Below are 23,378 nucleotides of genomic sequence, written 5' to 3'. Positions count from 1 at the left end.
GAGAGATATAAAAAGGATTTCCTTCATGATGACCTAAATAGGAGCTAACACATAATAATAGTCCGTTCCCGCCAAAGAATATAGATAAGACTATGTTTCGTCAGGAGAATAACAAGCATAAGGCAAGAACATGGGCAGAAATCAGGGGATTGAAGTCCCTAGGTTCATGCTGACAATAATGTTAAAATGTATAGCCCCTCTGAAGTTTTAATGGATTTCTGCCTATGCCATTGAGGGTACATACATACAAAAATAGCTTATACTTTTTACTACATGGCAACACTGTAGCTTTTTTAAACGATTTATAAAACACACAAAATGTTGGTTTTCAAATAATTTAATTAAAATATAATGTTTTACATTATTATCGAAAGAATTAATGTTTCAAAATTAAAATAAACACATTTTACAAAAAAAAAAATGTTTCATTTTACACACAGCTTAACATTTTAAACATCTGATCTTCATATTATTTTACATTACATCCAATAAATTTACTTGTTCAGTTCTATTTGTCTAATGGTGATTCCATATATTTTTTATACTTATCATAATATTTCTTGCCTTCACATTTATAGTTTCTCAGATCTGGATTCAATTCAATAGCTTTTTCATAACTGTTGAAAAATAAATTATGATAATTACTAGTTATGCTATAGATACATTTTATGAGGATAATATTTTATTAATTAAATCAAGTACCAAGTACTATGTTTATACCAGGGGAAACAGAAATTAAAAACAATAATGCAATATCTTAAACTGAAGTCTAAAAAATAAATAAAACAGTAGTAATATACTAAAAATCAACATTTAAAAAAAGTCAATATTAAATGCATGTAATGTATTTACATATACTAATAAACATGCAAAATAATAAACCATTTATTAATAATTATTAATATCACATTCTGAATTAAATTGACTTAGTTTCTTTATTACTATTCGTAATAACCAAAAATGTTACATTTTAAAATATAAATTGATTCAAATAATATAATTAACATGCTTAGATGAATTATGATAAGTAGGGCTCGGATTTTAAAGCATAATAAATAACAAAAAAAGCACAAAATTGTTTTAAAAAAGCAAAAATGAAGCATATTTATTTTTTAAAAAAGCAAAAAAAAAGCATGACTAAAAATTAACATGAATTAGTTATAATTTTAAAAAACTGAGTAGTAAAAATTGAAAAATTAATTTAAATTAAAAAAAGAATTTACTACCATGTATTTGGCAAGATTTTCAGAAGTGAAACTGACTCTATTGTCTGACATGATGTTTTTATACATAGAAAATGATCGCTCTACATCCACTGAAGTGATCGGTGCATACTTCATGCAAGAAGTTTTGTTTAAATCAAACCCATGATAATTAATTTTGTCTGATGAAACGCCACACAGTAAAGTGTTAATGTCCAGTAATTGTTTCCAGCCTTTGTTTTTCAAAAGAACACGATTTAGCTTACCAGAAATAGCAGTTGCAATATCTCCATGAGTTTCCACAGTTAGAATAACTGAAAAAGCAATAAAAAAGCAAAAAAAGCATTTACACAAAAAAAAGCCAAAAAAAATTTGTTTATTTGGAATCAGATTGACGTGAAACGAATTTATGTATAAAATTAGATTTCTATCTTAAATATATAAAAAGAAGCATTTCCTTTAAAATCCGAGCCCTAATGATAAGTAATAAATATCCAAAATCTATTGTGTTATGTAGTTAATGACTTATAGAGTTTAGAGGTGGTGAAAAATGTTGATGACTTATCCATTAAAGAATACAAAGAAAAATTAATTTTCATGTTAGAACATATTTTGGAGATTAGAGAATAATTGAACCTATGTTTTGCATATTTAAGAATCGTGTATATTTGTTCATAAAAAAAATATATCTATATTAATTTCTTATAAATTACTTTTTAGCCCCAAGAAAAAAATGTTTTTAAAACATGAATAAAAGTAAATATTTTAAACGTATTGAGTTTTAAGTAACTAAATACTATTATAGATTTGTTTCTCATTTTAACTAAAAAAGGGAATTATTAGTATAGAATATTTAGAGGATTTTTTTAGAGCATATTACAATAACTAAACTAAATAATAACTATACTTACACTAACACAATAACTAAACTTTAAAGAACCTAAAATCCACTATTTAGTTATAACATAATATGTCATTATAATAAAAATCAACAACATAGCTAATTAACATAAAATCTACAATTTTCTAGCCTAAAATTTAGTGTATCAATAAAAATAAAGTAAATATGTTTAACTGCCATAGGATTTACAAATTGTACGTAATATGTTTTCACTACTTAATTTCAAATAAGGGATTTTTTTTTTCAATTTAGAACTGCTTGTCGAGAATAAAAGTTAACAGATAAGTTGTATCTATAAATTAGGAAAAACTAAAAGACAGAACTTATACTCAAAATTAAATCGTTTTAAAATAGATTAACAAGGCACATTATATTACACAATAACAGTGTAAACAGAATATTACTAGACAAACATTTAATGACTGACGTATTAATTAATCATTACCTGGAAAAAGCCGTGTCTAAATCATCCTGAGTAAACATGATCAGTCCCACCTTCCAATGACAAATTGCATTCTCAGGGTTGTAACTTACTGCGCGAATGAAATGTATTCTTGCCTGGTCCAGCTCATCAGATTCCAGATACAAATCACCCAATATGAGGGCAATATCAGACACATTTATGTGTTCACCAATTTCCTTGTATGCAGTCATAAGCATAGAGTAAAGGTTTTTATTCGGATTTAACTCGATACATTTTTTTAAATATATTATAGCTTCTTCATAATTTTTAAGAAAAGTAAAATATACCAAAGAAATATTATAATTAAAACGAAAGTCGTCAGGTTTAAGTTTCAAGCACTTTTTATATACTGCAGCAGACATTAGGTGATTACCTAGAATATTGTATGCAAGTGCTAAATAAGTTAAAACTTTTTCATTTTCTGGATCTGTTTTTAATATTTTTAATAATTCAGTAATTGCTTTTTGATACTCTTTAATTTTTAAATAAGCCACTATTAAACCATCACGAGTATCCTTTGGATGAGGATTAACTTTCAAAGCTCTATCAAAATAAGAAATAGCTTTTTCAAATTTACCGATTAAATTATAAAGAAATCCTAAATTCCTTAAAGTTCTTGAACATTCTGTCCCACTGTTAAGGGCAATCTTAAATTGCATTTTAGCCTCTTGTATTTTGTTTAAGTCTACAAGCAACTCTCCATAGTTATTACGTACTTTGTATAGTTCAGGGTCTAGCTTTAAAACCCGTATATAAGTAAGTTCAGCTGTGGTGAAGTCTTTTGAATGGCGTAACAATTCGGCATATATGGACAAATTACCAACCGAAGGTTGTAATCGACAAACTTCAGAAAGATATTTTTTTGATAATTCAATTTCGGAATTTTTAAAATAAGATATTGCAAGGTTATTTAAGAGTTTGGTACAATTAGGATTAATATTTTTTCCTATTAGTAGACAATCAATACATTCTTGATAATTTCCGCCTTTGTAAAATGAACTGGATTGAAGCATAATAACATCCATGTCTGTTGGTTTATGTAAAAATAATTCTTTACATATTCGTTGAGTATTGTATAAATTTCCATTTTGAAATTCTAAGTATGCAGATTGTAAGAAATCATCTAAAAAAATATATTTATATATTACATGTATAGTTTAGAAAAAACATTAATACCATTGAATCTGCTTAATTGGGACACATTAGGCTTAAACCCGTTTGTCCCCATTAACCAAAAAGTCATTAGGAACAAAGTTTGTTCAGGACTATGCCAATTTGTCCGCATTAAACGGTTTTCCTTTTTAAGCCGTGTCCCAATTATCTGGATTCTGCTGTATTATTTCAGCAAATAATTTGGTGTAATCACAATACATAATTTTAGTATCCCTATAATCTAAGTGTGGTTAAGCATATGTTTAATCGGTGGACAAATAATAATTGAGGTTAATGAATTTAAATGTTTAATTTTACAGCTAAACTATAAATTAATATAAAACAATGAATTTAGAGTAACAACAGAACCAGAAAATTGAGAATGAATTTTATCTCATTTAATGAAACATAGTTCACAAAGGTTTAAAAGGTACATTAATAGTTCTACAATAAAATAATATATTATTAAGAGGACGCTACACCCACATGTGTTTTCTGTCATACAAAAGTAGAACATAGCAAAAACTGTTTTGAGCAAGATAGAACCTCTCAGTCTGTAGTTCTAGTAGACACCAGAAGTTTACACAATATAGGAGATAATATCTGATGTGTTGTAGTCTTTTTATTTGTTTAATATCATTAATGAAAGAAAAATTAAAATACTTTTAAAAATCTGATATTTTTACGTTTTCCGAACTTAAACAACTTTTTATACATTGGTCTATTTGAAAAAATTAAAAAATACTACGACACAGTTCAAATTCCTCTCAATTCATTAAGAATATTTGGTTTTTTAGCTATCTAGAGAATAGCGCCTACTTAATAATGTATTATTTTATTGTTCACCAACAATGATAAAATAAAATGAAATAATACCAAAAATATTTCCAAATTATTGGAACATTAACCATGTGTGTAATGTGAACGTAAAATATAAATTATAACAAAATACACTATTTCAGATTAGAACATGATAGTTCTGTGTATGTAGAATGAAATCCATTGGCCAACTAAGTGGTATATCTCCAAGTTGCCAAATATTGTAGAATACGACCAACCGTAGTACACAAGATAAAATATGTAGAAAGGTGCGTAATAAATAGGCAATAGCATAAAATTAATCAAATAATCTTGAAAAACTTATATACATATAAAATATGATACGTAGACATTTTTTCCCCATAGATGATATTTTTGATTTAAATTAAATTAAAATCATAATTATTTTTTTAATATCTATTTCCGTCAAAATACTTAGAACATTTTTTAGTGTATAGGAAAGATTAAATAAACATTTAATGAAAATTTCAAGTAAGTTTTTTGTTTTTGAATTGCAAGAAACAATCAAAAAGAGATCAAAAATCAATTTAGGAGATTTGTATAACAGGTGATTATACAATGTTGTACAGATTTGAAAAAAAATTTGAAAAAATTCAAAGAAAATGATTTTGGATTTATGCTAGACTCTTTGTAATTACCCTAATATCAACTTAGGAGGAACTTTGAATCAAATTTTTATTTTTTCAACCCAGCGAATAATTATCTATTAACAATAACTAATAAAAATTTTTTAAAAAAATTAGGAATTAAGCATGTCTGTAATCAACTCAAAAAGATTTAGAATATTTTCAAAATTCAACAAATGTATAATTATTCATGCAAGTTTTACATTTTGTTTATTTATTTTATCAAAGAGATATTTATATAAAAAAGGCGGGACCAAATTAATGGATATAATACTAGAAAGCCCTGGAGTATGTTAGAAAAATATTGTAATATTAAGTCAAGTGAGTATTGAATGAGTTTGAACAGAAAATTAACTTGAAACTTTTGTCATAAATGTAAAGTTGTTTATTTGATACACAAATATAATAGTGACATTCAGGGTAGATTTTACATTATACTTAACCTTTACCTAATTATCTTTACTTTACCTAACCTTGATACTAATGGAACATTTTACAAAATAAACGATTGTTTGGTCACAGTTTAGATACTAAATATAGCATAGCAATTGATAATACTGATAGTAATAATAACTTACCAAGGCGTTTACTATATATCTAAAAAAACAAAACAACATATTATAAAAATATAAATTTAAAAATGTTGAATGTTATTAGTTTATACATACCTCCATAGCTCCATTAAGCAGCTTTAGAGAATCTCCAGATAACTGCACCAACCTTACTTTTTCAAGGGTTGCTTGTGCCAAATGCTTCACTTTGGTAAACCCTACCTTGTCGAATTCATCGGAAATATTTTTAAGTCTTAAAAAAAAATTGATAACAGAATTCAAGTAAGTATAGACATGTAACATTTGTGTTACAATATTAAATTTAAAAGCAATAATAAGCCAATGGATTCTAAAATGATTGTTGCTACATTGAACTTTTAAAATAATTCTAGCTTTACAGTGCCACACGGTAGTATCGCACGGTTTTTTTTTCACCAAAAACTATCATAATATGCAATATAACATACAGCAAAAATCGTGAAAATATGAACAAATCACATGTACAGAATTTAAACAATAACAATTTATGATAAAAAAAAAAATGAATAAATACAATTAAATTTTTTTTGTTTGATGATAATCATTTGTTAGGTATATTAATAATTTAAAATACATTTAATAGCTGGGTGAATTACTTAATGCAATACAAATAATTTTTTGATCAACAAGTTTTTTTCATGTTAAAATCGTTAAATTATTATTATAACAAGTAGCAATGGGTCTATAGCCAACAAAATGTATTATCTTAATTTTCAAATCAACTAAATATTATTTTAAAAAGATATTCAATTTTGAAAACAGTTTATAATTGTCTTATTATAATAATTTCTTCAATATGCATATTACGTTTTGACAAAGTACACAAAAAATGTTGTTAGAAGCTTGAAACTATTAAGATAACTCAAAATTACTGACCAAAATATAGAATCATATAAAAATACACTCTAGTTGTAAGTAAATCATACATTTTGGCCAATTGTGATGGTAAAATTTAAAGACACCGATAGCAGGGTTTTAGGAGTTAAATTTGCAATAAAACTTATAATCTTGAACTAAGATATAACTATATAAATGTACCCTTTGTAAATATATAAGTGTATGTCAGTGGTACGTTTTAATTGCAGTATTATACAGACAAGACGCAGATTATGTATTGGACCAGTGTTGGTGCTAAGCATCCAGGTGCAGCAGGGATAACGTATTGAAGCTGCTTAATGCAGCTGATAACTCGTTACTGATTACTAATATTAAGAACTCTATGCCTCAAAAATCCATAAAATATGCAAAATTGCAAAAGAAATTTGGATAGTCAATTAAAACATTCAAGTTAACATGAAGAAGAAAATTATTTATTTAGATTTAAAAATTTTTTTACTAGTAGAGAAATTTACAAAATATGAACTGGTACACTTTCCATTATCCCGAGGTACTAACTAACCATAGGTCTCCATTCAGCTATCTCACCTACTAACCCAATGCCCCAAGTACTGGGAGACAAAAATTTTTTTATATCTAACTTTGAAGAAAAAAAAATCATTGGATAACCAGACGTTATAATTTGGAGTAATAACTGGCAACATTTATCTGGATACAAAACATCAAAGAAGAATATCTATTATCCATGCGGTAACATGTTGAAAAATAATTCCAATAATTGGTGGCTAATAATAATGACAAATAAGAATAGGTATCACGGAATAAAGCTACTCTTGAGAATCAATTCTGTTTAAAATCCAATATGTCTGATGATTTTTTCTCACCAATCATAAGAAAATTGAGAACCCACAGAAAATTTCTTTTGATTTAATTTAATTTATTCTGTGGTATACTAATACATAGCATACTTATATAAATAGCAGATCTTGTGTATTGTGTATTAACAGACGGAACTATAAAGTCAAAACTATAACAGAATTGAGATTCGCGGTAGTTGCAGCATCTTGTGGTAATCATAAAAAATGTACCAACAAATTACGTTATGTACCGTTTCCTAATCCCTGCTAAGAAACAACATTTTATATAATTTACCTAGTTTTCAGATGATTATTGGAAAACATGTGTAAATTCTGTATAATTAATCATTAATGTGCACTGAAAATATAACTATATAATAGAGTAGACCATTTTAAGAAAGTATAACATTAAAATTTATAAACTTTAACAGAGCTAATAATAAATAAGACTGCTCAAAAAAAAAGACGATGGGGAGATTCTCATCTACTTTTGACTGAACACACACAATATACAAATTAAAAATTTTAACATCATTATTTAACTAATTCCATCTTGAATTTTTACTTGGCTCAAAAACCAAAATGCGGAAAGCAGTTAAATTTTATAGTAGCACTAATTTTTATAGCAGAGCCATATAAAATAAATTTTAGTTAAAAATGAATATTTGTACACAACTTATAAAAATAAGCCCTAATATAAATATTCATGCATTAAATGTTTCATTTATTGAACTAAACTAGATTTAAAAAGAGAAACCAAGATCCTTATACACAATAATATTAATAACTGTAAATTATTTACTTTAAAGAGTAATTTTCTGACAAGATCTTTGCAATAACTGATATTGGTGCTTCACTGTTTGAATATTTTGAACAAAACACATCCTGTAAATATTATAATTATTATAAATGTATTAATAAATTTGATAATAATAGTTTATGAAATGAGCTCTACAGATTTATCAACAGCTTTTAAAAAAAATCAACATTATCTTAATAAAGACTTATTTGATATTGCTTTGCAAAGTTACATTTTTAGAGTCCTTACGCGTGTTCGAGTAAGGCTCTAAAAATATAAAACCAATATATAAAATGAGCATGCAAATTTCAAATACCCACAGTTAATAGTTTTTAAATAACAACAAAATAAGAAAACCAATGTACGAGTATCTATTAAATTTATGGGTAAATATCCAATGTCTAACTTCAAATACTTGTAAAAAGTAATTTGACTTGGGGTAAATTTTCAAATCTTAGATATACATGGAAATTTTCTATGTATTTTCACCTCAAAATAATTTGCCAGTTTTTCTGATTTTGATGAATTTTGTCAACATATTAACTTTAGAAGCTCATAAAATAATTATAATGGATTAAAGCTCAACTTCTCTTATAAATTTCTATTTTCACACCCTTTTGAAAACTATTAAGAATTTTTTGCTGTGAACCCCTAAGGCCTAAACTATCAAATAGATTCACAGAAGAAGCGAAGAAACGAAAAAACTCAAATATTTTCTTCAAAATTAAAATTGAACTTCAGGAAGTATACTTTTTTTCTTCTGCTTTTTGGTCTAAATTCATGAAACAATGACCAACTATTAACAGCCTCGACATTTATAATTCAATTGATAGATTTATTAAGCTATTTTAGGGGAAGAATAACAAAAAAAAGGGCAAATAATTCAGTATTATGTGATGCAAATTGTCACTCCGTCCATAATAGTTTTAGAAAGAATAGAGGATTCTTCACACCGAGGTTTTTTATGACAATACTCAACAGTATTAAATAATATTATATTATAATTTAGTGTATATTCAATCATATTTAGTTACAAAATGTATAATGAAATTTGAAAAGTTAATATGCATACGGTATATGGCCTTCCTGATTGGACCTCACTTTTAAACTATGATTACAACTACACAATTTGTTCTATATTGTGATCAACACATAAGAATTTAACCTCAGCGGTATTGAAATATTTAACAAGAAAGCATGCAAATAAATTAATAAAAATAAATCAATGACTACTTACTAACTGGGCTTGTTTTTTTGCAGGTCTCAATTCGTTCATTGAGTCATGAAATTCATCCTGAAATAATTCAACACAGTTATCATTAATTTGGTAAATTTTAAGAGAAATATCAACGCTCAACAAAATACAAATTAACCTCAAAAGTATTCACTATAAGGATGGCAAAAATCGTCTTGATAACAATATATCAAACCAAAATACAGATATGCTAAATTAAAAAAAATAGCTATAAAGTACAAATATTGTATTATTCAGGGTTTCAAGCAGTTACGGATCTGGGAACCATGCCTTAAAAACAATCTTATTCTTTAATTCTTATAAATAAATAGAAAAAAAACATAAAAATGTGAAAATATAAAATAGAACAATCATTTAATTTAAAAATAACTTGATAAAATAATTCAGGTGACGACATAAAAATCCTTTTGGTTTGTAAATGATATCTTTATAGGCTATAAATTAACTACCATATTATTACAACAATATATTATAATATTCTCTTAATTAACACAAATATCTTTACTAAAAATATCGATATTAAAGTATACTACAAATTGGGTGCAAGGAAAAATTGGTGTTTTGCACATGGCAATCATTCAAATGTATTTTGGCTGATTTAAATCTACTGGGAGAACTTTGAATATAGAAATCACGATGAACAGTTATAATCTATAAATTATTTTAAGCTTACAGTGTCACTAAGTGGGGTTGCCTTGATTATGTTGAGTGCTGACCACAGAAAATAAACGAATCAAAATAAATATACTGCAATACACAAATGTCTTAGTTACAATAATTAGATGTTTAAGTCTTAAAAAATATTGATGGACTCAGCTAGAGTTTTTTTTCAAGCATAGCATACATAATATACAGGTAAAATTGTGAATTTGTCCATCATCTTGGTATATTCATATGGCTAAATAAAAGTTATCCCATCATAAACTAGGTAGTAGGTACTATCTCAAGTGGTGGCTCATATTTTTTCCTGTACCTAAATTCAATGATCTGAATCAATTACAAATTAAATGACTAAAATAGTCCACAATTTATTGATGAACCTATTGATTATTTATCTTTTTTTTATGTTTACTTAACGAAATGTAAGATTATTGATAAATTAAATTAATTGTTAAAAAAATGAGATTGCTAAATCTGTAGCCAAAGTTTCCCAAAAACAATTTTATTTAAAAACAAATATTTATGAAAAATAATACCTACATCAAATTTAATAACGGAATGATGGGAATGAGAAAACAAATTGTGATTTTGAATAATATGTGTAGCTATGTTATTTGGGCTGTCATTTTGGTACAATGAGTTTCAAGCCACGTCTGTGCAACACTAAAATCAGCTTCCCCCTGCTCACTATATGTTTTAAGGAAATAAACAAAATTATAATTGGACAAGAAGAATTTAATATCAAACGTATCAACATAAGATAATGTACATTGTAATTACAGTAAATAGGTTATCATCGAAAAACAGGATTTTTTAGTCAACCGTAGCCCTAATTGTTTTACATAACAGATGTGTTGTTTCATTAACCCGATTGGTTTACAATGTTTTAACTTTTAATGTACAGCTAGTCCGTCTCTAGAATTGTATTTCAATAAAGTGATTGTATCAGTTATCGATGTTCCTAACAACCGGCTACTACAGTACATAAAAACAGGAATTTTGAAGGGTAAAAATATATACCTAGGTGAATATATTTATCATTAAAATGCCTTATTATAATAACTTATCAATTCAAAAATTAGAGACCTTATAAACATTAAAATTGCTAAATAGGATTGAACTCATTAATATGATATCGTAATTAGTATGAGTGTCCCACAAACACCCCGTATAATATAATATAGTCAAATTATTAATAAATTACTTACAAATTGCAGAAAATTCATAGTTTAAAATACTATACACTTGTGATTTTCCAATTGAAGACAATGAACATAAATGTATGGCCAGGCTGCTGACAATCAACTGCAAAAACATAATATATACTGCAATAAGTAGATAAAAATGAATAAGTATGTTTACATATTTAATTGAAAATAACATTTGTGCATTGTATTATTGTATTTTTAAAAATTCAGTGTTTGTTACTGGGGAGTGTTTAAAAAAACAAACAAAATATAATATTATTAGAACAGTATTAGGTGCTTCACAGGTTGGTCGTTTATTTCTAAACAGGAATAAAACAAAATAAAAAGACTTAAAATAGAAACTTAGACATTCATACTTATTAAATACCTATTTAAAGATATATCTATTTGGAAGTATGTTAATACCTATCTACATTCTACATAACACAATAATATAAAGTACAGCCATATACTACACTGTAGAGTTCCTATGTATGAGATTATCTAGCACGGCTCAACACACTGGGATATTCTCAACTTGGCTCTACACATCTATGTCGCGCTGTCTGAAAGTTGGTATTGTCCACCACAAAACATAGACAGTCCTACGTTGTAATTAACAAAAATATGGTAATGACTAACAATAAAAACAAAGATTTATGAACGATATTTTGTAAAAATTGAGAATATACCAGTGTAGTTGGCCATGTTCTCTAGCACACACTACTTATACTCACTATAGGTACAACAATAGCGGGTTGATGTTGATCCACAGATGACGTCAAAACTCAAAGCACCTTGCACAGAATGTTTTAAACATATTCCAGTTGCAATGGTAGACACACAGAACGGACTATGATTTCAGGCTCCAGTACTCCGATCTGTTATGACGTATTTAAGTGCAGTGAAGTGAACTAGCAAAGATAAAGAAAGTTGAATGAGTATAAATTACACATGGATATTCGTAGGTGAATAAATAGGTTATGATGGTGGGACACACGACGTAAACATGACGCATAGATGCAACTTTACTCGCATACTTATACCGCAAGCAGTGTTTGTTTGCATTCGCAGACATAATATCATGCGTGCGCCAAGCAACTTCTAGGAATGCCATTAGTCCTCAAGTCGTACGGAGGAGCGTTTCTAGGCACATGGCGATGCTCGCGGTACGATCGGATGATGATCGGTTTTGGTAAGGTGGAAGGATGATGTGGTGGTGACACACACACACGTTCTTATTCATATGTACAAAATGATTATATTATTGTATAGGTATATACATTATACTTTTTCTTCTAAATCATTTCGAAAAATTATAATAGTTGAATTATTAGTGTACCTATGTAGGTACTCGTCAATGCGTCAATCAGTTTCCTCATCGCTCACTCACTACAGAAAATAAGCTCATGCATCTCAAAACAATATAAAAATTACGATATTGCTCTATGTATTTAATCGAGGGAAGGCGACATCACTAAGTATAACTTATTATCAGTGGCGGTGGGATATAATACTATTTGAAGCAATTGCTTCATAGCTTCAACATAGAAAATTATCATTTTGATGTAATAAAGGGGATGGTTGGTGGTAAAAATATTAAAAATATACAATTTGCTTCAGACTCAAAAAGTTCGCATCGCCACTGCATATTATATATAACTACTAACTAGTACAACCAATTATTAATAATATACATCGAATTGGATTTCAAATGAAAGAGAAATATACGATAATAATTTATTATGATTATAATATTACCTAAGAAATTGTAAAACGCCAGTCGCCGGAGAGTGAGTAGTAGCTGCGCCGCTCGGCCTGTGCCGTGAACGTGGATTGGATCCGGTGCCTACGCACAGGAGCTTGGAATTCAGAACACCACTCGCGCAATCGTTTAACGTGTGTTTATTAAATCACAGAAAAATAATTAACCGATAAAAGAATATTATAATAATTAATAATATTAATCACAAACGCCGTGTACCGTGAAACCGTGAAAAAAAAACTGCCGAACGGCGAACGGGCGAACTGAGCAGACGCGGAAATAGTTGGAAACCCGTGAACAGAGGAGAACGACGGAGAGAGAAAGAACAAGCACAAGCTAGCACCGAACAGAAACAGACGCGTACAAAATTACAAACAATTTAACAGTGTTACACGACCATTACACGACTACCGGAGCGTCCGGAGCAGCCACCAGAAACATCGGAACGACAAAGGATGTAGGAACTGCCAACCGCGCTCAACGATAAGCTAATATTACGAATGGCGCGCGGTGTATGGTAATGCGGAGAGCGCGGTGGTGCTGCTCGCGGAGAGCGCACTCAATTCGGTGGAGGTGCACGCGGGACGCGGGATTCGCGCGCGCCCGATGCAGTGCAGCCAATCTTACTGCACACTGCACAGCTTACACCATTGTGACCGTACAACCACAGTCCACAGTATATGAAATATGCCTTATACTATTCTTTGCAAGACACGTTATAATGTTATATTATTGACATAGCCTCCCCACATCAGTACATCGCCCAAATTATAGACATTAATAAACAAACCTCAAACCAAATTATTAATATTTAAAATTTAAAAATCTTATTTTAAAGGATCGGGTGTTAAATTTCAATAATGTAGAAAAGTAATTCCCGAGAAAACTTTGTGACGAACTCAAATATTTTTTCAGAAATTTTAACCGGTGACTGGGATACGGTCGGTAGGCCGATAGGTACAATTTATTGGCATAAGACGAAATTATTATTCTATATTCCTCTTGAACATTTGAATGAAATTTGAAATGTGTCCTCATATATTTGATATAATAAAAACAATAATAAAAGGTTTGTTTATGATGTTCAAAATTTAAATCGATAATTTATATCAAAATAATAACCGTATTACCTATGTACACGTATCGATTTGAAATTTAAAAAAAAATTTTAATTCAACAATAGCCAACGCTCAACATAATAATATTATATTTTAAAATGATTAAGTATTATCATTGATTTAGGTGCAACTAGCTGCGTTTATTAGTGGTATTACCTGACGTTGCTCGGAGAAAAATAAATCCGAGAAGAGCAAACGTACGGCTTCGGATGGATACTAAAAACTAATAAATAAAGTTCATACTTAAATGCACTAAAAATGTTTGGTAATATACTCTAGTGCACTACGGTAAAATGTTAAGATAAACTTTATATAATATCTAAGCCACAAAACGTAATTTAATGCATATTAAATATTAGTATGATATGCTAATTAAAAATCTATATATGCAATACACAGTATTAAATTAAAATGCACTAAAATATCAAATAGTATGTGCATTAAAAATGTTAAAACCATAAAATTGATATAAAATTATATAACATATCTGCACTAAAATTACAATATAACCAAGTATATATTATGGTATTCATGAATGCCATAAATATAACAATATACTCTAAAAGTTTCAAGTAGATATCTACCTACGAAAAATATTTTTTAAATTACTTCAAAATTATCTAAATCATTATTCTTGGATATATTATATGTAATTTCGTCCAAATTTGAACATACGATAACTTTTTTTTTAAACTATATATTTTTTAGATTTTTTGCTTATAAAACATAATTGTACCTACTACCTATGTATTTTTAATATTTTTTTAACTGATATAGTTATTCGTTTTTAAGTTGCAACAAAATAAGAAATTTGCTAAATGGGAAATCGAGTGAATATCCCATGTAAAAATTTCAACTTCAAATGCTCATCAAATTATAATATACAGTTTCGATCACACATTTTTTTGTTTGATAAAGATAGATCAACTTATAAGTAGGGCTGTGAATTTGTAGGAAAGAAACGTAGCTTGGTAAGTTCATAATTTGAAATATGTAATTACAAATAAATTTATGTAACTTTTATTTTGCATTTTTTTGACATTTTTAATTGTTTAGGTCTTTTCGGTACATTTTTAGGTCATATTTTCCTATTTAGTTCATTTTTTGGAATTTTTAATAGAATTCCGTCAGTTAACGGGAAAAATGTTTGAAAAAAAATTTGTTTTTGTATACGTCGATAAAATAAAGCAACTGCTAGATAACTACATAAGTTATTTGTAAGTTATTTATTTCTAAAATTGTTAAGAAATGTTTCAGGTCAAAAGCATTAAGTGTAGACAATTCAAATTCAATCAACAATTTTATTATTATTTTTTTTATTGAATAAACACTTTTTTATCCGTGTAATGTACTAATATATAATATCCTGTACCTAATATTACTATAAATAATTAAATTAAATTAAAAACCATTTTAAATGAATTTGATGCTATCATTTTTGGCATTTCATATTGCATTTTATTGCATTTTTTTTTACTATTTTAAGGTTATCTTTAGTGCATTAAATTCTCAGCCCTACTTATACGGGATTAAGTATTAAATTTTAAAATCTTAGATATTAAAAGAAAATTTTTTATGAATTTCTAACTCAAAATAATTTGAATGCTATTATAGTGATTTTTACAAATTTTGTCAAAATTCTTTATTTAAACGCTCATAAAAGAATATTGTGTATATTTATCCTCAGCTTTATTTTTTAATTTCCCTTAACAACGAGGAACTTACGAGGAACTTTGTATTTCTTTTCAAGTTTTTTGATCTAGCAAAAATTTGTTATTGACGTTAGTTTCAAAAAAACAAATAATAATCGAAAATTGTATATGCCTATATATAAAATTATGATGCATAGAATATGCTAACAAAAACATTCAATGAAAATTGCATGTATATATATATATTATGATCATTTTTTTTAGAGTTACGAGTCACACTAAGACCCAAAATTGATTTTTTCAAAAACTGGTGTTGCGGAAAAATTCCCATTTTTCCTTAATTTTGTGTTTGTTTTTACTGTCGCTTTGTCCTAAACCGTGATGAAAGACAAAAATCTGGTATGGTCGATCCCAAGTACACTTAACGAAAAAAATTTTTATCCTTGCACGGATAAATCATAAAATTAATGTTTTGGTGTCAAATGTCATTTAAAACTTGTCAATAATGCCATCGAAAGGTTTACTGCAATATTCGTATTGTAATGTACAATCGTATAGTGTGTCCAATGTCCATCCGTATAATAATCGTACCATATTATTAACTTTCCAATAAAATACGACACCAATGTGCTGTATTATTATTATTTAATAGTTCGGTATTTTGGTGTATAACTACATGGAAAAAATACCCTGCGCACTCTTTTCTCGTCGAGAACGACGAGCCGTACAGGTATAATAATAATATCTCCCTATTGCTTTATAATATTATACATGACGTATAGAGAGGAGAAGAGGAGCAGTTTCGAAAACTAACAACATAGGTATAATAGTATACGGTGTAACATAGAAACGATAAAATCTCTCTTTGGGTATATTTTTTTCATCGGTATACGAGAATCTCGCTTTTGTCGATGCCGAGCAGATGCATGTGGTTGGGGTGGCGTCGTGGAATGCGCATATATATATAAATGTTATATATATAATATATACATGATGTGCCGTCCCGAAACGACAAAGGGTCGTACACCGTTGCCAGACTTCGGCAAGGAAGGAGAACAAAGAACAGCGACTGCCGCCGTGGCACCGAAAAATAAATTGAAACCGGGAGGGGCTGCTTTGTTCCGTCCGTAATCGAATGTTATTTGGAAATGTAGAAGGTGCATCTAATCAAACTACGAACCCATTATGATTATTAACGTTTTATAGATTAATCATAATATTATACTCATCATTCTCGCTTCATCACAAGTGGTTAGATATATTATGGTATTTTAATGTTTCTCTGTATTATATAACTATCTACCTAGGTACATGGTTTCATGATTGCTAACATGCATGGCTGTAATCTGATTAAATGTTATGTAATTTTTAATTTTTTTTTTTTCATCTAAGTAATTTATAAAATATAACTGTACCGATAGAACATTTAAATAATAAATAATATAATACCTATGTTTATGAATAAAAATAATAATTAACAAATGTATAAAAATGTTTTTTTATGATTCGATGAACGGATGCATTTTTATCGGGGACTTTTTGTCCGGCATTTGTATAGATCGAAAAAAACTACCCGGTGTGCTCTTTCTTCGTTTAGGTATGAATATTACACTCAAGCTATATATTTATATGTGTATAGGGAGAAGGAGAGGTTTCTTTTCTGAACTCCAAAAACGAACAAAATAATAATATACCTACGGTTTAAAAAGAAACGATAATATCTCTCTTGCCATAATACTTTTTCCGTCGGTATACGGTACATTGCTTTTGTAGATGACGATCAGGTGCAAGTTGTTGGGATTGGCGTCGTAGAACTAGTGTATATATTATATGCGAGGCGTGATCGTCCGGAAAAAACAAGGGGTCGGACATTGTTGTTAGACTTCGGCAAGGTAGGAGAACAAAGAACAGCGATCGCTGGCACGGCGCAACCGAGAAATAATTTAACGTGGGTTCCTATATCGCCCTTCCTGTTCAAAGAAATCACGGTCAGACGGGGAGGATCTGCTTTGGGCTGTCCGTGATCAAAGGTTATTTGGAAATGTAAAAGGTACACCTAGTCAACCTATGAATACAGGATGAGTAGGTATTTAAGTTTTATAAATGATACAATGACTCATAATATAATACTCAATGCACTTGCCTCATAACAAGTGGTTTGATATATTATGGTATTTTCATTTTTTCCCGTTTTATTTAACTATACTGACATGCTTCCATAATAAATAAACTCCGATAACTGATACCTGCAAAGTATAGTATTGGTAATGTAAATTTGTTTGTGAATAATTGAAATCCAAATAACCTATAGGCCCCGATGAAGACATTGCCTATAAACATTACTATATTTTTTACATGATATTCTTCCCATTGATTATTAATAAGCTGTATAATCTGAATGAGCTATTGCTATAATACTTTTGTATACAAAACCACTTCAAAACACCACGTTCGGGCGAGTTTTCAAAAGCATTATTACCTACATTATATTGTTGTTTTTTTTTAATATTACTATTATTATAATTAGTATACCTAGGTACTTGTTCATATTGTATTATACCGTTCAAATATGTTAATGAGGTACTGTATATTATAATTATTATTGTTATTTAATACTTCGGTATTTTGGTGTATACCAACCAACATCTAAAACAAACTACCCGGCCTGCCATTTTCTTATTGCAATAACGCGGAGAATAACGCTTTGATACTAAACTACCATGAAATGAAGTATCATAAATATTATGATTTTATACATTTAATATATTAACTTAAGTATCATCGGTAGTACAAAAAGCTAAAGAAATCACACATTTGTACAAAAACCAAACAGAAACCTAACCGAAAGTAAAGATTTCAGATTGGTAAGTGAATCATTATGTGTAAAGCGAACATAATTATATTTTATACATTGGACTTTGACCAAATCATTTTCAATAGTTCTGTCGACACAATGATTGCACAATTATTAACAATAATTCGAATAACAATTTTTTTTTTGTGTGTACTTCTTCATGAAACGTAGGTCATAACTAATACTATTTTTTTAACTTGCGATACGAGAGTGGTTCATTTAAATTAGTTATATATCGCTTGGAGTTTAACCATTGAACTCTTTGATAATAATATTTGAAAATACATTCGGCTAAAAATCATTTAGTAATTTGAATTGCAATCAATGTAATAAATATATGGCCCGGAGTTCACTGGTTTTTATAGTGTACCGTATATCTGTCGGATTATACATTTATATAATGAACTATATGTTCATGCTCACAAGTACAACAAACGGTCCTCCACTCGGTACTTTGTTACTACCGAAATCAAATAATTATATTGAAAATTATATTCTTTTATATTATCTGTAGGTATATTCGCTATGCGTTATTCCAGTGATTCCCAAAATGGCCAGCCCTATCCACGGAAACACGAAAATAAAATAATATTCTTTACCGTTTGTCATTTTATTGTAATTATTTTTGCTTAGTTTCAACTTGAATTTTATCAATAATAATTTGGGTATCTTATAATTATTAATTTAATATAAGGTTCCAATATTTACCACATACTATGCTGCAGTTAATAAGCCCTTTGCAATGATGGTGGGAAATGCCAATATAGAACCATCTTTCTCTTCTTCGTGACATATTACACACATACTACCTATATTGCAATATTTTCATTATTTGTGGTTATGTAAATGTTAGTTATTATTGTGATGTAGCCATTAAGTTAAAAGCCCATACATTAAAAAAATATATAATAAATTAATTATAGAAAAAATAATTGTAGGTACTTATCGACTTCCTAGGATTTTCCGGTTAACTCAATTCTGAAATTGCGACTACCACGAATTAACACTACATTTTGTTATTTTAAGACAATATTTTAAAAAATAATATAAATAGGTCTGTCCAACAACATTTCAAGAGTTGATTTATAGTCTTCTAGTCTGAGAGCCCACACGCACTACACATAAATGCAGATGATAAAACTATACGGGCTCCGTAGATCTACCTTGTCACATTAAAATTATTTTTTTACGCCTCGTCACTTTTTGGTAGACGAAAAAAAAACGTGGAAAAAACCAAAAAAATAAAAACAGAACTATAAAAAAAACCATGAAAATGTGGGTATTTTATTGGACATAGTAATGTTATATTCTAATGACAAATATAATACTAGTTATAATAAAAACTTTAATTGTCTAAAATTGCATTAACATTTTTAATTATTTAATTTTTTTGTATAGGTACCTATTTACTTTCTTTTTGTTATTTATAATTATATGTGTTATGATATATTATGACCAACATTTTAATAGACCAACCGTTAAATGTAAACCATACAGAATTCAAAAAAAAATTTATTTAAAATTTTTACTTCAATTTAATATATTATCATACTTTATCCTACCGTTTTGATTTATATGTCCTGTGTTTTATTTATTTACCTATTATTTATTAATTTCATGGTATAAGAAAGAGCCCACCTATAGTTATAAAGTCAGTTAGATTATTTATCTACAAAATTAAAAGCAATGTCTAATAAAATATGACATAATATAGTAGGTATAACATACAAATTTGGTTTTTATTTTCATGTTTTTTTATTTTTTGGTGTTTTTTTTTGTAGTTCTTTTTCTGAGTTCATTTTGTCAATTCTCGTACTCGGTTGATATTGTTACGAAGATGAACGATCCTTAATTTAGTAATTTTGTATTATTTTTTTTTTCCTAATTGTAAATTTATATTTTATAAAACACGTTTCCATGTACTGTGTATCGCGATAACCAGGGGCAATGTACAACTGTGAGGGGATCGTTATTGAATAAACTCGTTTTCTCGTTCGATTTAATTTATTTTGTAATAAATTATGTGGGTGCAGGCGGTATAATATTATTACTCTGTAGGGATTGGGTGTAGATCGTATACAGGATAACGTACAAGCAAGCTGTTCGGCAGGTGTAGACTCGACAATAACACATCATCATTGTTACACATGGCATCACCCCCTCGTCCACACTTTTTCTAGGGTGCGGTGCAGGCGCTACAAAGGGAATCGCCTCGACCGTAGGGTTGCTCCACTTCTACCCTCCCACCAACCCATCGGCACATATTACCACTACAAACTACTCATAAGTCATATTATGTGCACAACATGCGACCGTCATCTCACAAACAACGCCGAATTACGAGTTACGACTTTAACATTAATTATGTTTAGTACCAAAATAATCTTATATTATGTATTATAATCCAAAACAGAAACGACGTAAAAACGTTAAGGCATATAATTTTTTGGGATAAATTAATATTCTATCGCAACTTGAAACTCGTAATGTCGACTATCCAATTAACTAAGATAAGTAATTAATGACAATTGACAAACAGCATCAATAGTATACTCGTATAGTCGTATATTATACAAGGTGTAACAGATAGACCTGACCAAAAAAAAAGATGGTACCTTGACGTAGGACAAAATGTTTTAACATTTTACATGTAGCAAATAATTTATAAATATACCCAGGTCGCAAATTTATTAAAATTATATTTTGAAAAAAGTTATTACGTTCCAAATGAATTTAATCAAAAAAATATTGATATTATATAAAATTTCTAAAAAATAAACTACTTGCCTTAGGGCTTAGATAAATGTTTTTACCATCAAAATTGTTCTTATAAACAGATTCACAAAATGGCTATCTGGAACTTATATAAAAAAATGTAGTTAAATTTTAAATTTCTTACATTCAGTATTAAAAAATAAAAATAATTTGTTTTTATATTATACGCGTAGCGCAAGTGACTATAAATTATGTATATGTACAAAAAAAATTCAAAATAATGAGTATAACAAAAGTTATTGCATTATTCAATTCTTTCTGTTACACCCTGTTGCCTAGTCAATACATTAAAATAAATTATATTATGGTGCGTCCGTCAACCGAGTGTCAGCTTGACCGGCGAGTCAACGAAAGTGTTCTCCTCGCCGGTCACAAAAATTATTACGATTTACAACAATCGTGTTCGTTGAAAAATAATGATGAAACACTTATACAGCGTTAAGATGTTTTATATTTTGATAAAAATATCGTAGAGGATATTAAAGGAATTATCACTGGGCAAAAAAAAAAAATTTCATTCTACATTTCATAATCGAAATAAACAATCAATAATCATAACATGGAACCTAAAAAAAAATTTTCTCATTGACTATTTTGGTACATTATAAATTATAATAAATATATAGACATGATGAATTCGTAAAAATAATCCACAAGTCGTATAAACATTGTATGGAAAACAGTTTTTACTATTATCAATTTATCATGAACTGTCTTGTTCGAAGAGTAACAATAACAATTAAAGTAATCAAAAACATGAATCTGTAATAATTATTAAATTATTTTTCATTTGTACGGTCTGTGATTGAGAGATCGTTTGGTGTGTGGTGTGTCCGTGTATTTTACAAGTTAACATAAAGTACCTAGGTTCTAGGATTCAGTAGGTAAGTATTAAGTACTGAGAAAATATTTTAAAAGCAAGACGTCCACTCCTAAAATTAAAATAGTTAAGTTGAAAATGTTTATATAAGAACATGTATATAACATTCTGTATCATTCTGTTTTTTGTGCCCATTATAAAATCAAAATGTTTTAAATTGTAGTATTTTACTTAATGTTATACAAACAATGGTTTACCTTTGTCTTATTAATAATGGTCCACAATTCATAAAAATCATCTTGTAGGTTTTCATTAAAATTTAGTGGGCATCCCCATTGACAATTTTTCAAAGTAGGCAGAGTAACTAAGAGTGAGATAAAATAGTCTAAAAGTTCAAATGTATCTGTATCGTCAAGTTCAATATAAAGTGTGTAGTACGAAAAAAATCATATTTTAGTCTTTGGCTTAAACTGTTTAAAGCGTCAAAGTGAAATAATTATTTAGCTAATGGTTAGCTTAGGTAAAAGGACTAAAATAAAATCGAAAAAATTAATTAATTTGTAGATATTTACCGGGACGACTGACGGACAGATGAAACATGTCGCATAGACGCATAGTGTTGTAGGATAAATTGCTTCCTTGCATTCTATTATTCTATATAGGTTATGGGTATACCTTCTGTGAAAGATCACTCGGGTTTTCAATTCTCAAAAATTATACACGTACGTTTCACCAGCTCCCCCCCCCCCCCATTTCAATTTTCAAAAATTTTTTTGGTTAAATATTTATCGTACAATTAGCTTGAATTGGCGTGACTAATTTTGAAATTTGCGTGGCACAACATCAACTTCAAAAGTGAAAATAGGTTAGGGGGGTTGTAGAAACGTTTCTACGGCCCCCCTCAACCTAATTTTGAGTAATAAGGGGTTTTTTCCATCCTAATAATTAGCGCGCAATTAGCGTGAATTTGCGTGACCTGTTTCGAAACCGTACGCCCAAAGCCCCGAGTACAAGGCGCTATGCCC

General features: G+C 28.6%; 1 protein-coding gene across 2 annotated transcripts; it reads right to left on the bottom strand.

Annotated features, from left to right (window-relative positions):
• Positions 1–416: 416 nt before the first annotated feature.
• LOC111040017 (UDP-N-acetylglucosamine--peptide N-acetylglucosaminyltransferase-like) lies at positions 417–13,574 on the bottom strand. Of its 2 annotated transcripts, XR_002605166.1 has the most exons (10): positions 13,131–13,574; positions 12,107–12,283; positions 11,391–11,487; positions 9,505–9,561; positions 8,271–8,353; positions 5,853–5,988; positions 5,763–5,781; positions 2,549–3,689; positions 1,227–1,516; positions 511–617 (listed from the first exon to the last, which is right to left on the bottom strand). XR_002605166.1 is itself a non-coding variant. In XM_022323701.1 (9 exons), the coding sequence occupies exons 3-9, from the start codon at positions 11,406–11,408 to the stop codon at positions 509–511; spliced, it is 1,563 nt and encodes a 520-aa protein (XP_022179393.1). In that variant the 5' UTR covers positions 11,409–11,487; positions 12,107–12,283; positions 13,131–13,570; the 3' UTR covers positions 417–508. The 2 variants fall into 2 exon arrangements, 1 of the variants encoding a protein (XP_022179393.1); XM_022323701.1 differs by lacking the exon at positions 1,227–1,516 and having other exon boundaries at positions 417–617; positions 13,131–13,570.
• Between the last annotated feature and the right edge of the window lie 9,804 nt (positions 13,575–23,378).

This window comes from Myzus persicae, unplaced genomic scaffold, assembly GCF_001856785.1.
Source record: "Myzus persicae strain clone G006 unplaced genomic scaffold, MPER_G0061.0, whole genome shotgun sequence".
Lineage (NCBI taxonomy): Eukaryota > Metazoa > Arthropoda > Insecta > Hemiptera > Aphididae > Myzus > Myzus persicae.
This window is presented reverse-complemented; position numbering and strand designations above follow the sequence as displayed.